Genomic DNA, 14512 nt, shown 5'->3' on the forward strand with positions numbered 1-14512 from the left:
ATTAGTTTTATGTCTAGTTAACTTTCAGATTTTATTGGGGTGGTAGTTTCTTTGCTAAGTATATAATTTTTTGGAAGGTGTTTCTTTACTGTTATGGCGACAGCATATGACTTTTTTATTGTTTGGCACATGGATCACATTGGAATAGAGATTTATCCTGTTTGGCGACAGTGGTTTTTACAAAACAAACTTTTTTCTCCTCACAGCTAACCGACAGGGTGGGGGGACAGGAAAAACACCTGTGATCGGGTTTTTCCTAGTGGCAGATTTAGAAGAAAGCAAGACAGGCAGGAAGGGGTGGGGGCATCAGGAAGAGGTCCGTACAGAGGGAAGCAGGGGAGAGAAGTTGGAGTCAAGAGGTAGGCAGGGATGGAGATAGGCGTTTGGGGAGGAGGTTTAGGCCGAACAAGGTGGGGAAACAGTTGACAAGGGGGATATGGCTTAGGGGATGGGGGTGTTAGTTTGGGAAATGTTTCATATTATGATCGGGTATGTATTTATATTGTATATTGCCTACCTGTCTAATAAAGCAGACTTTTACCCCATTTTGGTCTGGGGCGTGTTTATTGCCCGATGGACTCCCGGCGGTGACACTCGCAGAGTGTTCGCCCACGGGCTATTTCAGGCGATGGAACGCCCTTGACTGTCACGCGGGTGGGGGGGCCGCAGGGATTGGTTGGTGGCGATAGCGCGAGCGCGGGCATTCCCAGCGTTCTTTTTTGCACTTCGGGAGGAAAGGAGAGGTAGGGCTGGCAAAATTTGGCCTGCCCTCCCACCCTCTTTTTCGTATAATTTCTGTATAACTTTCTGTATGACTTTGCCAATGATTGTTTTTTCATAAGCATTAAAGTTCGTTACGGGTCGTTGTCGCTTGGACAGGTGGCAGATTTGGAGGAAAGCAAGACAGGCAGGAAGGGGTGGGGGCATTAGGAATAGGTTCGGAAAGAGGGAAGCAGGGGAGAGAAGTTGGAGTCAAGAGGTAGGCAGGGATGGAGATAGGCGTTTGGGGAGGAGGTTTAGGCCGAACAAGGTGGGGAAATAGTTGACAGGGGGATATGGCTTAGAGGATGGGGGTGTTAGTTTGGGAAATGTTTCATATTATTATCTGGTATGTATTTATATTGTATATTGCCTACCTGTCCAATAAAGCAGCCTTTTATACCATTTTGGTCTGGGGCGTGGTTATTGCCCGAGGTAGAGGAAATCGTTCCTATTAATTACTCTGCATTAAGAAGGTATTCCATGGGTGGTGCAAGCTCCATATCTACTAAGATATGGTGCATTCCTGCCCTCTCCCTGTGCTGGCATACAGTGAACTGAGTAGCAATGCTTGCGTAACATGCAGGATTTGTTTTGTGCAGGAAAGGACACCTTTTTTCACAAAAACTATCCTTTGAGGCATTTTCCCCTTTCTACATCTTCTGAATGCAGCACACGTAGAAAGAGGGAATAAGAAGGAGATATCAAAATATTTCTCCTCCTTAGATCTCTGTTGGGAAGGAATACCATTCTGACGCATTCCCAGATTTACAAGTCTTTGTAACTCAAAGAATGCGCCAAAATCCATAGGTAGATGCATGGGAATACCTATTCCTGCTCTCTTCCAGTACGTGCAGCGAAGTGCAGCAAGTTGTCTTGCTGCTTTTAGTGACTTTTTCATGAATCTGCCTCTGAATGATTAGCAGGTTTCATTCAATTGATAGTCATATTTATGACAATCGGTTATCAATAAAGCCTCTAGATTCTGCTGGAAAAAGCTATTTATTCAGGAATTTATTTTGAAAATGTGCTCCAGGGAAAAGTCTTTGGAAAAAACGAGGGTGCCTGGTCTCGGATTTAAATGCTGTTTTTTATTTTTCAGCAATCATGAAGCTTCAAATTAATTAGAAAGCTCCTGTGTGTTTTCAAATGTTTACTTCTTTTTGCAACATTTTATAGTAGTACGAGGTTTGAACACAACCTTAACAGAAATTATACACATTTGGTGAAAACATTATAAACATATTATGCAAAATATTACATACAAAAATATGTATGTAAAAGACAGCATTTAAATCCGAGACCAGGCACCCTCGTTTTTTCCAAAGTGTATAATGTCCAGCCTGGCCCCGTAGGACAAAACCCCTGTCTTGACATATCCAGGGAAAAGTCTAGCATGTACTGTGAAATGATAAGTTATAAATTGTACTTCATTACCAGAATACATTTGTCACAAGAATGTATCTATTTGTCATTTTCATAATTTCAAAAGAAGTCTCTGACCCAAATGCAATAGGGGCTGTATTACACAAAGTGCCCCGGGGGCATAAAGGACGTTTGCATCCGCTTTGCGCACCCTCGGGGCACTTTGGTATTACAGAAGAGGCAGCAGACGCTTGTGTGGCCCCTTCTGTAATACAGATAGTGCTGGTGCACATAGAGCGCCGACGATATCTTCAGGGGCATTCCGTCATTTGCATAGGTATTTGCCCCATACAAACGAGGGAATACCTTTAGCTCTGCGCCTGGGCCGTGTTACAGACGAGGCACAGAGGCAAAGAAGCCCTCAGGAAGCGCACAGGCAGTGTGCCAAAACAGCCCTCTAGAGGGGGAAAGGAGGTCCTATTGACCCAAAGACATCCCCTTGCTGGCCAGTGACTGCACCCGCCTGCAAGGGGATCTCTAATCACCTTTAAAAGTGCAGGCGGGTGCCGCCTGCACTGTGCAAACACGGAGTGACTTCAAAGCAGCTGCTCAATTTCTCACATGAATGCACTGTTCACAGGGCAGCACGAGTTCACAGCTGCCCTGAGGGCAGCACATTCATCATATTACAGCGCATTTTCCTTTATTGTGCTGGGTGCACTTTTTAAATGGTATGCCCAGTGCAATGAAGGCAAATGTGCTACATGTATAATGCGGCCCTAGAAACACAACCGTTTTTATTGATATTCATCTAAATTTCGAATTTGTGTAAAATATCACTTTAAATAGCAGATAAATGCAAGAGAGTTCTTACTTTCTTCATATTTTAGAGTGTGAAAGGAATGTTATTTGTGAATATGTCAACTGCGCAATATACAGTTACTCCTTGCTTGTACTGAAATCTGGTGCAAAAATATGAATGGCTCAAGGATGGATATTGGTGCAATCGCTTGGGCCACTGCAAATCTATTATATCCTTTATTATTCTCTGTGATACTAGCCACTTCTATTATATAGATTGTAAAGAACGGGCAGAGACATTCCATTTTTGATACCTGCTAATGCCAAGGAGTCAAAAATCAAACTTTATGGGAAATGCAAATTTGTTCCTAGCATTTGCTGTCTTTTAAAGAAAAATAGCCTTTGTGAAACACCTTTCATCTTTGCTTATCACAAAAATTTTTGGACAATTTGCATTGTGGAGATGGTATCCTGCCATTCTCATCTTTAGAATGTAAGAAAACTGAAATGCTTGTTTTAATTAATTAATTGTTTTAATTAATTTGCTATTGATCCTCATTGAATAAGTCACTCCATACATCATATGCTCTTCGTCATGTGTGTGCAAATGCTGAACTTATTTAGATGGTACTCCCCACTTACATTATCAGTACCATGCCTCCTAAGTGGTAGTACTCCCCACTTACCCTGTCAGTACCATGCCTCCTTAGTGGTTGTCATTGGCGAGATATATATTGAGGATTACCTATTTTTTTAGCGAGGATCCTTGAGGGAATCTACCTGGGAGGGACACATTGTCCCATTTACAGTTGCTCTTGGGATGACTTACTCTGCTGTATTTTATTTAAATTATCCTACTTTAATTTTGTTTTCATTTGTGATTGAGCTTTGTCAAAAATAGTATTGACATGAAGAGTAGGAATGAGAGTGGGCTGTTGAATTTTAGTAATTTATTTAGCCTTGTTCTCAACATGAAGTTGTACTGATGACACGCTTTGACCAAAGGAGAAACCTTGATCAGAATCCAGCTGCTCTGGGACCTCAGCCAGTAATTTAGCACCTTAACAACATATATGTCTTCAAGATGATATCCAGTACCATGCTCCTAGGACCCCAAACAGCAATGGTAATTGAAGGCAAGCTACAGGATTATTTATTGAAAGTCACCTGAATACAAAAAAATAGTTAAAACATGTTTTAAAGATACATAAATTCATTGGGATCGTTAGAAACTGCATCATTTGGTTTAAAATTGGATGACAACATATTTTCCATACTAAAAGGCTATTTTTCCTGAAAAGTGGGAGAGTGAAATGGTTGTAGCTGAAATTGTTTTAGACCTGCAGAAAACAAACAAGTTATGTAGACCGCGTAGAACAGTAACAACTATGCTAAGCATAACCATAATAAGAAGATAGCTGAAAACTGTCATATCATTGCTGTGTGATTTTTCAACACATGGGTCATGTCCTCTTATTTACTTGATTTGCATTTATTTCATAGAAAAATTAGATAAGTGAGTGAATGTATATTTGCAAGAATTGATCAGATTATGTTACTGAAACTGAACCGAACCTGTGCCTAACCTCTTCTCTAATAATGTGTTGGAATGGTCAGTGGAGGGAGTTGTACTGTTTCCCACATTGACAGACCAGCAGCACATAGACTGCAAGCAGGTGCTGGAGCAGTTTGCTGGCCTGTTCCTTTTGACCCCAGGCATCACTGAGGGGTGTATACACCACATTGACACTGGTGTCAGCCCACATGTCAAACATAAACTGTGCAGGTTGTCTTACCATGTTAGAGCCAACATCAAGGCTGAGTTAGCTAGGATGCTGGAGTTTGGGATAATTGAGCCTTCTGACATTCCATGGGCCAGCCCAGTGGTGCTTGTGCCCAAAGCTAATTCTCAGGGTGGACCGAAAGAGTTAAGGTTCTGTGTGGATTACAGAGGACTGATTGCAATCACAAAGACTGATGCTCACTGGACCGCTCAGCTGGATGCATGCTACCACCTGAGTATGCTGTAGCCACACACCCCTCCACTCCCGCAGTCAGAGCTGACGCCAGACACGGGAGGCAGCTGAACCACGGGATGCAGCCGAGTCGCTAAGCTCTGCGAATGCGCCAGCGGGAGCTGGGAAACTAGAGCTGCACAGGATCAGAGTAACACGAGCCACTTTTTCTGCTCTCCCGAATAACCCAGATTTACCAAGTATGCCTACCCTGGCTATATGGTTATAGCAGATTTTCAACATGCTGGTTTTCAACATACTGATGCCATTTCAGCTCAATAATGACCTGAGGGAAGTTATCGGCTAGTCTGCATGCTCCATGAGCCTGAATACTTCTTGGATACTTCCTGTAGTGCTGGCACTTGAGCTCCTTGGAGGTGCAGCCTTTCTTTTTCGTTTTTCTTTCTTTATGCCATTGGGACCTCCAGGTTTCTCTCCAAGAGGGGGTAAGTGCATGTGTTTTCCTTACCCACCGGTGTTTGGGAGTTCCCTATGCCACTTGGATGAGGGTCGCTGGCATTACTTTTGGCCACGTTATTAAGGGATCAGTGTGGTAACTACATTATGCGAAATCTCACCAAAGGAGCTAAAGAAACTGTAACAGCCCACTCTGACTCTCCAAGCCTGGGTGAAAGGGTGGAAAAATGAGTTGGTCAGGCTGCTGCTCGGGCAAACCGCGCGGCGGCTCTTAGGAAAGATCTGGACTTGAATACTGAAACTGCTGAGATGGCAAGCTCTGAGGCTTCTAAACAAGACCCCCTTTGAGGAGCTTCTGTTGACCTAGATGCAAGCATTAGCCCTTTCTCCATTGCCTCTTCTAAGGCTGGTACCTCAATCCCATCAGATCCGACCAAAATAAAGACACTGACATTGATCGATTCAGCTGGGGAAACCAAGGATCTCAAAAAGTATCCTTTACTTTTCAAAGTTAATCCCAGTTTGTCATCTGCAGAGCAGGAGGCAGCAGGGAAGGGGCACCCTCTAGTCGACAACACTTTGGATTTGTGTAAGGATTGGAGTCTTAGGGATCCTTTGGATGGACGGCTGGACGCCACTCTCCCCCTCCATCCCCTTCCCTGCTTGTGCCCTCTCCTGGGGGAGCTCATCTGATCGATCTACTCCTGAAGATGCTGTCTTAACCATCCCAGTAGAGTCTATATCCTCTGACCCACAGGCTTTGCAGTCTGAAGTAAGGCCAAAATCGACTCAGGACATCTCCTTCCAGGATAACAGATCCTTCTCCATGCAATGGGACGTCAAGAGCCTCCTTAAGTTGATTCTGGAGGAGATTTGAGCTCTGAAAGCCTCCCAATCCGCTGAAATCGATGTAATCCTTGCTCGTTTAACTAAAATTTAAAAAACCATGGCTCAGGCCCCAGCACGGCTTCTTGGAGCAGAGACTAGGATTTCGCAATTGGAGGACCAAGTTTAAACTTTGAATAATAAAGTTGTCGTCTTCCAGAGTCAAGAGAACAGCATTGGAGTATACACTGGAGGAATTAGAGAATCATTCTAGATGCTCTAATCTCCGCATTCTGGGTATTCCGGAGGGCCTCTAGGGCCAACAGACTATACAATGGGTTGATTTGTTTATTTAAAAACATGTCCTCCCAGAGTTTAATAGTGATCTGACTCTTATGCGAGCACATCGGGTGCCAGCTTCTCCTTCTCAATTCTAAATTTACATGGACTATTTTGGTTAATTTTGGTGATTTCAGGGTTAAGGACAAATTCTAGCCAAGGCCATCAAACAGCGACAGTTCACCTCGACACCGCATCTTCCCAGACATGTCGATTTCCGCAGCCAAAAGGTGGAAAGAGTTTGTAAAAATGTTACATATGTTCAAGGAACAGGGTGCGCAGGCAATAATTGCCCAACAGAGCAAGTTAAAAGTGTTAGTCAAAGGCAGATTTGACGTATTTTGTAATGTCCCTGAAGCGCAGGAATTACTGCAACAAATTTATTTGGATAAATCCTAATGGTCTGTAGACTCTATAAAGACAAAATAAGGTCACAGTGTTAATGTTATGAGTACAAAAAGGTTTTCAAAATGTTTTCAATAACTTATTTTGGTCTGCAGCATACATAGAAAGAGGAAAAGACTTGTGACTATTTTTGTACAGAAAGGTTTCCCTTCCTGTACAAAAAAAATTTATTATCCCCGCAACACAGGCACCCTTTCACCATTATGCAAAGGTACCTGCACTGGCGTAGGCAGCCCATTGTGCGCCGGCGCAGGGAAAAAGGACAGGAATGAGCCGTATCTCATAGATATGGCACATTCCTGCCCTTTTCTTTTGCCGTAGGGAAGAGCAACAGGAAGGCCTACTGCGCTTCCCTATGGCAAAACCTCATAAATGAGGCCCTTCATATTTTCTTCTAACATAGCAATATTAATCAATACAGGATGAAATAGTATTTGGCCATACTCGCTGATTTCTCTGTATATCATTAAGGTTTCTACGGTCTAATCAATGGTTTAGTTTGTGTTAATTATTGGCAGTGGATGATGTTCCAAGATATTATGTGTTTTATTCTTTTTTTAATACTGGCTTTAATGTATATATTGTCTCCTTTCTATTGATTTTAGGATGTACTGCTTTCCGGCCAATCGGTGTTATTTACCAATTCTGAATTATTAGTCATATTTAATGAATTTATTTGGATGTATGTATGGATAAAAAACTTCTTGTTATATGGATTTCAATTTAATAAAAAGTATTTAAAAAAGACTGATGCTCGCCCTATACCTAGAGCTGATGAGATAATTGACAGGGCATGCTAAGTACCCGATTACATTTGATTTGACTTCAGGTTATTGGCAGATTGCCCTCACAGATGGGGCAAAGGAGAGGTTGGCATTCTCGACACCAAAGGGACATTATCAGTTCAAGTTAATGCCATTTGGCTTAAAGAATATCCATGCCATCTTCCTAAGGATGGTGAGCAGGGTCTTGGCTGGGCAGGAGCAGTACAGTGAAGCATATCTAGATGATATAGCTGTATATAGTTTTACCTGGGGGGGATCACTTAAGCCACCTGAAGGAAGTGCTTCAGGCCATGCAGCAGGCAGGTCTGACTATTAAGGCCAGTAAGTGCCAAATAGGGCAGGGTTCTGTTGTGTATCCGGGCCACCTTGTAGGTGGAGGCCATGTACAGCCTCTCCAGGCCAAAATTCTAACTATTTTGGATTGGACTGTTCCTACTACCCAGACACAGGTCAGGGCATTCCTTAATTGACTGGGTGCTAAAGAAGGGTTCTTCAGAATTATGGGACCATTGTGGCTCCCCTGACAGAACTGATTTCTAAGAAGAAGCCCACAAATTGGACCCCAGAGTGTCAGAAGGCATTTGACACTCTGAAATATGCTATGTGTTGAGCACCAGGGTTACTGGCCCCTGACTACACAAAATAATTCGTAGTTCAGACAGCTGCGTCAGAACAAGTGATTGGGGCAGTGTTGCCACAGGTGTATGAGGAAGGCCTTGAAAAAGCAGTTGCTTTAATTAGTCCCTGAAAAAGCTAAGACCATATTTGTTTGGTACTTATATTCATGTTCAAACTGACCACAGATCTCTCAGATAGCTCCTGCAGATGAGATTAGAGAATCCAAAGCTATTGAGGTGGTCCATTTCGCTACAGGGAATGGACTTTGCAGTGAAACACAGACCTGGGGTTGCCCAAGCCAATATGGATGGACTTTCCAGGTTTTTCCACTTAGCTGATGTGGACTACCAGGGTGTATGTTAGTGACACTCCACCTTTTATTTGGGGCTATGTTGCAAAGTCATACTGTGTGCTCTGTGCACCCCCATTTTGTGCTGACTGGTGCGTGTGGCAACTGACTTTGACTGTCCCTAGGCTCTGACTAACCAGACCCAGGACCAGTGCCCCGTTGAAAACACAGTGAAAACACACACTTATACATGAGGGTACACTATATATAAGGATACACTTATAATTGGAATGACCTACCCTATAAGTCCCAAGTACAAAAAAGGGAAGGGAGATTAAAACTGTCTTTGAGTTCCTAGTACATAATAGTGCATGGACGTTTAGAGGCCAGCAGCCTTTGTTACACTTGTATCCATGCACCTCTGAGAGCTTGAGGTAATTTTGAAAGCAGCCCTGTGTTGCAGCACTGCTTTAAATGTAAATTGTGTTCAAACTTGACTATGATGGTAGGGGCACTTAAAACATGATAAACTACAATATCTGGGCATTTTGTGTACTTCCAGGGTGTCCCCTAGGTGTCCTAGGGGCAGGGGGCCATGTCATTATAAGTAGGACCTTAATAAAAGATGTTTTATATGGCCTGGGGATAGGGAAAGTGCACATTTCATTGTCCCCATCTTATAAAAGTGCCTCCCAAAATCAACTTTAGTGCTTGGAGCACTGTGGAGTGAGGATCTACACTTTTGCATATGCAGGACCCTTAAAGTCTCCCCTAGGTGTCATGTAACTAAACGCAGTGGCCTTATACAATTTATTTTATATGCCCTGATGATGGGGAAATTGCACATTGCAGTTTCTCTATTGTAGATACTAGCCGTATAGGATACATTTGCAATAGTTCCTAAAATATACAGAACAGAAGTCTGTAAGCCAAAATGTAGTCTTCCTGTGGTCTCTGCTGATTGGTCAGAGCTAACAGGAGTAGCCTGTCTGCTTAGATGAAGTGATAAGTGGCTCACCCTGCGAGAGGCTATCTGTTGGAGAGAGCTCTGCTACACAAGAATTACAGAGCAAGGGCTAGGGGTCATAAAGGATGAGCTTCAAATGAGGAATTAGAAAGGCATTGAATCTCAGGTGCATCTATACTCCAGCCATTATTACCCAGCCAGATGATAGGCTTAAGGCAATAATTTGCAGATGGTATTGGGAGGAGAGCTATGTAGTGAGCCATACAGGAGGATGGTTTAACTAGTTCTTGCTTCTCTGCTGGGAGTTCAGCCATACAGAATCTTGGGGAAATAGTGCTTTCTGGGAGAAGATAATGCCACAGTTTGAAGGTAGTGGATCATGCTCTGGGGTGTTGCCCTGTACCTCATAGGACAGGCCTGCATTTCTGCTTCTCCTCAGAGAACACTGAATACATGCATGAGGGGTGCGGAGCCTCTCGGTTTTGCTGCTTGAAACTAAAAGAAGAAGGATTGCCAAGCTAGGACATTGATTTTCACCATCATGGCCTGATTTCTGACTGACTGCACCTGCTGTTTTATCTGGAACTACCTTGCTTCATGAGGAATAAAGATTTGACTAACTTCAAGCTGCAGGTTAACAGAGCTCACCTGCATCAACTCCAAGAGTCCCCTGCCTGGAGCACATCCAGTGGGTATGTCAAGGTGCATTGTGGTAATTGTGGTCCCAAACTTTCAAGGACCATCCTGAAGCTTCTATACCCTTGGACTGTGTTTTGGACCATGTGCACCCTCAAGAGGAACTTCAGGTAGAAATTCCAGAAGTTTGGAGCAACTTGGAAAGAAAACTCCATGATGTGACTAGTGCTAGAAAGTGTGTATTCTTTACAAATTCATATCTATACCGGCTAACTACATTGTTTTTTTTTGTGTCATTTTAAAAATACAAATATTTCCTATTTTTATAAATTGGTGTTGGATTTCTATTGTGCACTGTGTGTTAATTATTAACCAAATTGATGTTTTTAAATGCCTTGCATACCTGTCTCCTAAGTTAAGCCTGCATGCTTGCAGCAAAAAGGCTCAGGGTTGAGCATGGGAATAATTTATTGAGACCTCTACTGAGTTCTAGACTGTGTTAGTGGCCTTGGTGCCATTGGTAGATGCTTATGTACCACTACTAATAACCCACTTTACCCAACAATTAGAATCTTGCAATGCTGACGTTTTTGCTATTCTTGCTTTCTTAAACTGTTTTTTCCATTTCTAAAATATGTTCTACGGCTGCAATATCATTGATTTATCTGTCAGTAAGTTCTAATTTGGGGCTGAGAAATGTTCTTCCAAATATTAGTTGGAAGGTTGAGTGCACTACCTCAAGTGTAAATGCATCCCTGCATGTGGGCACTCTGTAGTGGTTCGTTTGTATGTGACCAGTAAATGTACAATTGATGTTCAAGATCAAGGTTTACTTGCAAGTTTTAAACTGATACACTCTCAGATTCCGATTTGTTCAAACTTTTTCCAAATTCATAATTCATGATGAAACCAAGGTTTAAACATGCGAGCTCCGATGCATTTCGAGCCGGTTGGCCCTTTATCAAGGAGCGCTAAAAAAGAATGCAAACATTATGTGCTCATCAATATGCGGAAATGCGGTCTTTAAATAATACAAAACATATTCCTATCGGTGATGCATTTGATGCATGCTTCTCGGATAATGCGGAGTGTCATGCATTTATGGAAAAATGTGAAGGGGTGAAGGGTGTGCGGGGTGGGTGGGGGAAAAGTGACCATCGCGAAAAGAAGTGATATAAACGGTGAGTGAAGTGGAAACGTTAGGTTCTCAAGCGGGACAGGATTAGTGCCTAGAGTGAAACCGACAAAATTGTAACGTGATGGTGCTGTGACTGGTGCTCGAAGGGATGTAAATAATCCGGGGTGCTTTAAGAGCAGGATCAAACACAAGGGTAAATAATTGCCTCGTCCAACCTTGATCTTGAACATCAATTGTACATTTACTGGTCACATTCATTGGAGTCGATAGTTTCATTACAAATGAACCACTACAGAGTGCCCACATGCAGTGATGCATTTACACTTGAGTTAGTGCACTCAACCTTCCAACAGTTATTTGGCGTATTTGGACAGTTACGTCACCTGCTGGAGCACCTGAAAATTACCTTAAAGAAATTTACCCCATAAACACTACCCTTTTCTCTAAATCCTGTGTTGTGCGTCGTGCCTACATACCTTCTTGATTCTACGCTCACTTCCAAATATTAGCCAGTCAGGATTGGTCCAGAATGCGGGTGCAGGGTTACGTTTAATAACATCAATTATGTGTTGTGGTGTGGTATTTTATGTTATGTTTTGAAAATGGACCAGTGATCCCCCAGTTTTTTTTGCTGAACTCTAGGTTTGTGCTTACATTATAATCTTAGGGGGGCATATCTGCAAGGCCACATAAACCCACCCTGCATGGCTTTGTAGATATGAAGTCAGCTGAGGCAGCGTAAGTCCTTGTCTTGTCATGGGTGTTGCTGTGGGTGCTCCCTCTCAACACCCATGGAATCTGATGCTTCCCCAGATTTACAACATCAGTTAAACCTGGGGCAATGCCAAAACCTTGTGCTTCCCTAAAGCACGCGTAATAAGGAGAAATGTTCTTCGTTTTTTTAATCTTTCGATGTGTGTTGCATTCTGCAGCACACATAGAAAGATACAAATACTGCTTGTTATTGTTTTTGTGCAGGAAGGAGCACCTTCCTGCACAAAAACAATTGTCCTAACAACGCAGACACCCTTGTGCCCTGGTGCAAGGGTGCGTGCAGTGACGCATAGCTACAAAATGTGTGCCGGTACTGCTGAAAGGACAGGAATGCACTGTATCTTGTAAATTTGGTTCATTCCTGCCTTTTCAATTATATTTGGGCAGCACTGCAAAAGGATTTGCTGCACTGACCTACGCCACTTTGTCGAAAATTTGTCCCCATGTCCTTTTGCATGCAGGGAGGACCATTGCTTTGTTTTTCTGTCCGTGATGACTGTGCTTGTCAAGGCAGTCATGGACAGGATAAAAGAGCACATAAATATAACAGCTCACTGATAGGCACTTTACAGATACGGAAATGAAGAGTTGACAACCTAGGATTCAAACTTTGGTCTAGTTTGGACACAATTCAGCAGCAGGTGGTGACTCACTGCAGTTATCCTTCTGGCTAATTATTGATACTGGGATAAACATCCCTACCCCACAAATCAGTGTAATTTTTTTAACGTTGTAAGCAAGTGAATATTTTTCCATCGTATTATATATTCTCCATTCATGGATCAAAAACATCAAAATAATGACACATTTTCAGAGGAGGTTTGGGGTCCAAGATTCAAGTGGCGTACTTCTTTGTTTACCTCCCAGTACTGCAGTCCCCTGCTGTGGCATATTTTCTGAAGTTGAATTACTGTCAACATGGCTTCCAAGTTAAACCCATCAACAGTGTTTTGAAACTGTTTCCTCATAACGAGCTCCTCGTCTGCTTCCTCGCCTGTTTCCTCTGCTTGACTGTTTCTGTTATTGATGAGACTGCAGATACGTAGCAGGGTCGTCTTCCAGTAGGGGGCTCCTGCTTTGTTCACCTAAAAGTCAGAGAAGATAGCATGAAGATAAGTGATCATGGCACCAGTGCCTTCAGCATAGCAGCAGTCATGTTTCTGATCAGGGATAAGCAGCTTCACATGGGAGATGCCCTGCTGTGTAGCTGCAACAAAGCTTCCTGGAACCAGATCAAGAAGAGCGGTGCTGCCTCAGCTGTAAGCAGCCTGCTTTTTTTTGCTTTTGAGGTGCCTAATGTTTATACATATGACTCAGAAATGCATGAACTTCAGACAGCGCAAGTCAGAAACAGTCATTAGCAGACACATAGGAATCCCTGCTCACAGTGTTAGACCTATGCTGTTTACATTTTTTAAGCATTAACTTGGAGAAATCCTGAGATATGTGTATAATCATCATCTTAAACCCGGTGCTTTGTTGAGGTTCTATTTATGCCTTCTTTCAATCACATTAATTCAGATTCCTTATGTTTCTGACATGAACAAAAGTCATTGTGCCCTTTAACATAATATCATAGTTAGTAGTTTTTTTTGTCAATCTCCATTTGTACTATTATAACAGGAAAATACCATTCCCTTCCGCTCCTTAAATATTATTCAAAAAAGTTTCTATTTTCATACCAAATCCATCTTGTCCTATACAGAGCAATTTTGATTTGTCAAAAGCAGTCCATTTTGGAGTATCATATATGAAATATGGGCTGCACGTAACGAAAGTCCAGATATCCTTAAGTTCCAAGGATGTCACAGCGCTCAATTATCCTAAAGCCTGCCAACTCAGGAACTGTATTTAAATTCTGTGGGCCAGATCTACAAAGGTAACTTACACTTTTGAGTAAGGTTACACTTTTGAGTAAGGTTACACTTTTGAGTAAGGTTACACTTTTGAGTAAGTTAAATACTTTTTGGTATTAACAAGCTCCTTGTTTAAGTAACTGAGAAGTAAATAGTCTGTAGGTACACCATGGCCAAACATCAGTACTGCACCCTCCCATAGAAAGTAATGGATGTAGGCATTTAAAATAAACCCCCTGTAGAAAATAATGTTAGGGTGAATTCAATTACTTACAATAGTTACAACTATAAATAAATAAAAAATAATGTTCATAAAAGTATAGTAAAAATAGTAAATATTTAGGATTTAATTATAAACTATTTTAATAACTTATTTTGAAATTACAAAAATAATCTGACGTAATATTTCAATAACATAACCAAATTAATTTTAATTAGTTCAATACATCACTTTTAATAATTATTACTGCACATTGACAAATAATGTTATTTTCCTTAGCTGGGAGTTTGTTCAATATAAACT

The 14512-nt window shown here is 42.0% G+C and overlaps 1 protein-coding gene across 2 annotated transcripts in view; it reads right to left on the minus strand.

Moving 5' to 3' along the window:
• NTS (neurotensin) overlaps positions 1-14512 on the minus strand; it is a 100856-nt gene that overhangs the window by 10638 nt on the left and 75706 nt on the right. Inside the window, exon 3 of one of the 2 annotated variants that reach the window (XM_086936827.1) lies at positions 12994-13218. In XM_086936827.1, coding sequence (XP_086792953.1) covers positions 12994-13218 — 225 coding nt within the window. Of the gene's footprint in view, positions 1-12981; positions 13219-14512 lie in introns of both variants that reach the window. The other variant, XM_086936832.1, reaches the window with a different exon arrangement.

This window comes from Lissotriton vulgaris, chromosome 1_1 (assembly GCF_964263255.1).
Source record: "Lissotriton vulgaris chromosome 1_1, aLisVul1.2, whole genome shotgun sequence".
In the NCBI taxonomy this organism is placed as follows: domain Eukaryota; kingdom Metazoa; phylum Chordata; class Amphibia; order Caudata; family Salamandridae; genus Lissotriton; species Lissotriton vulgaris.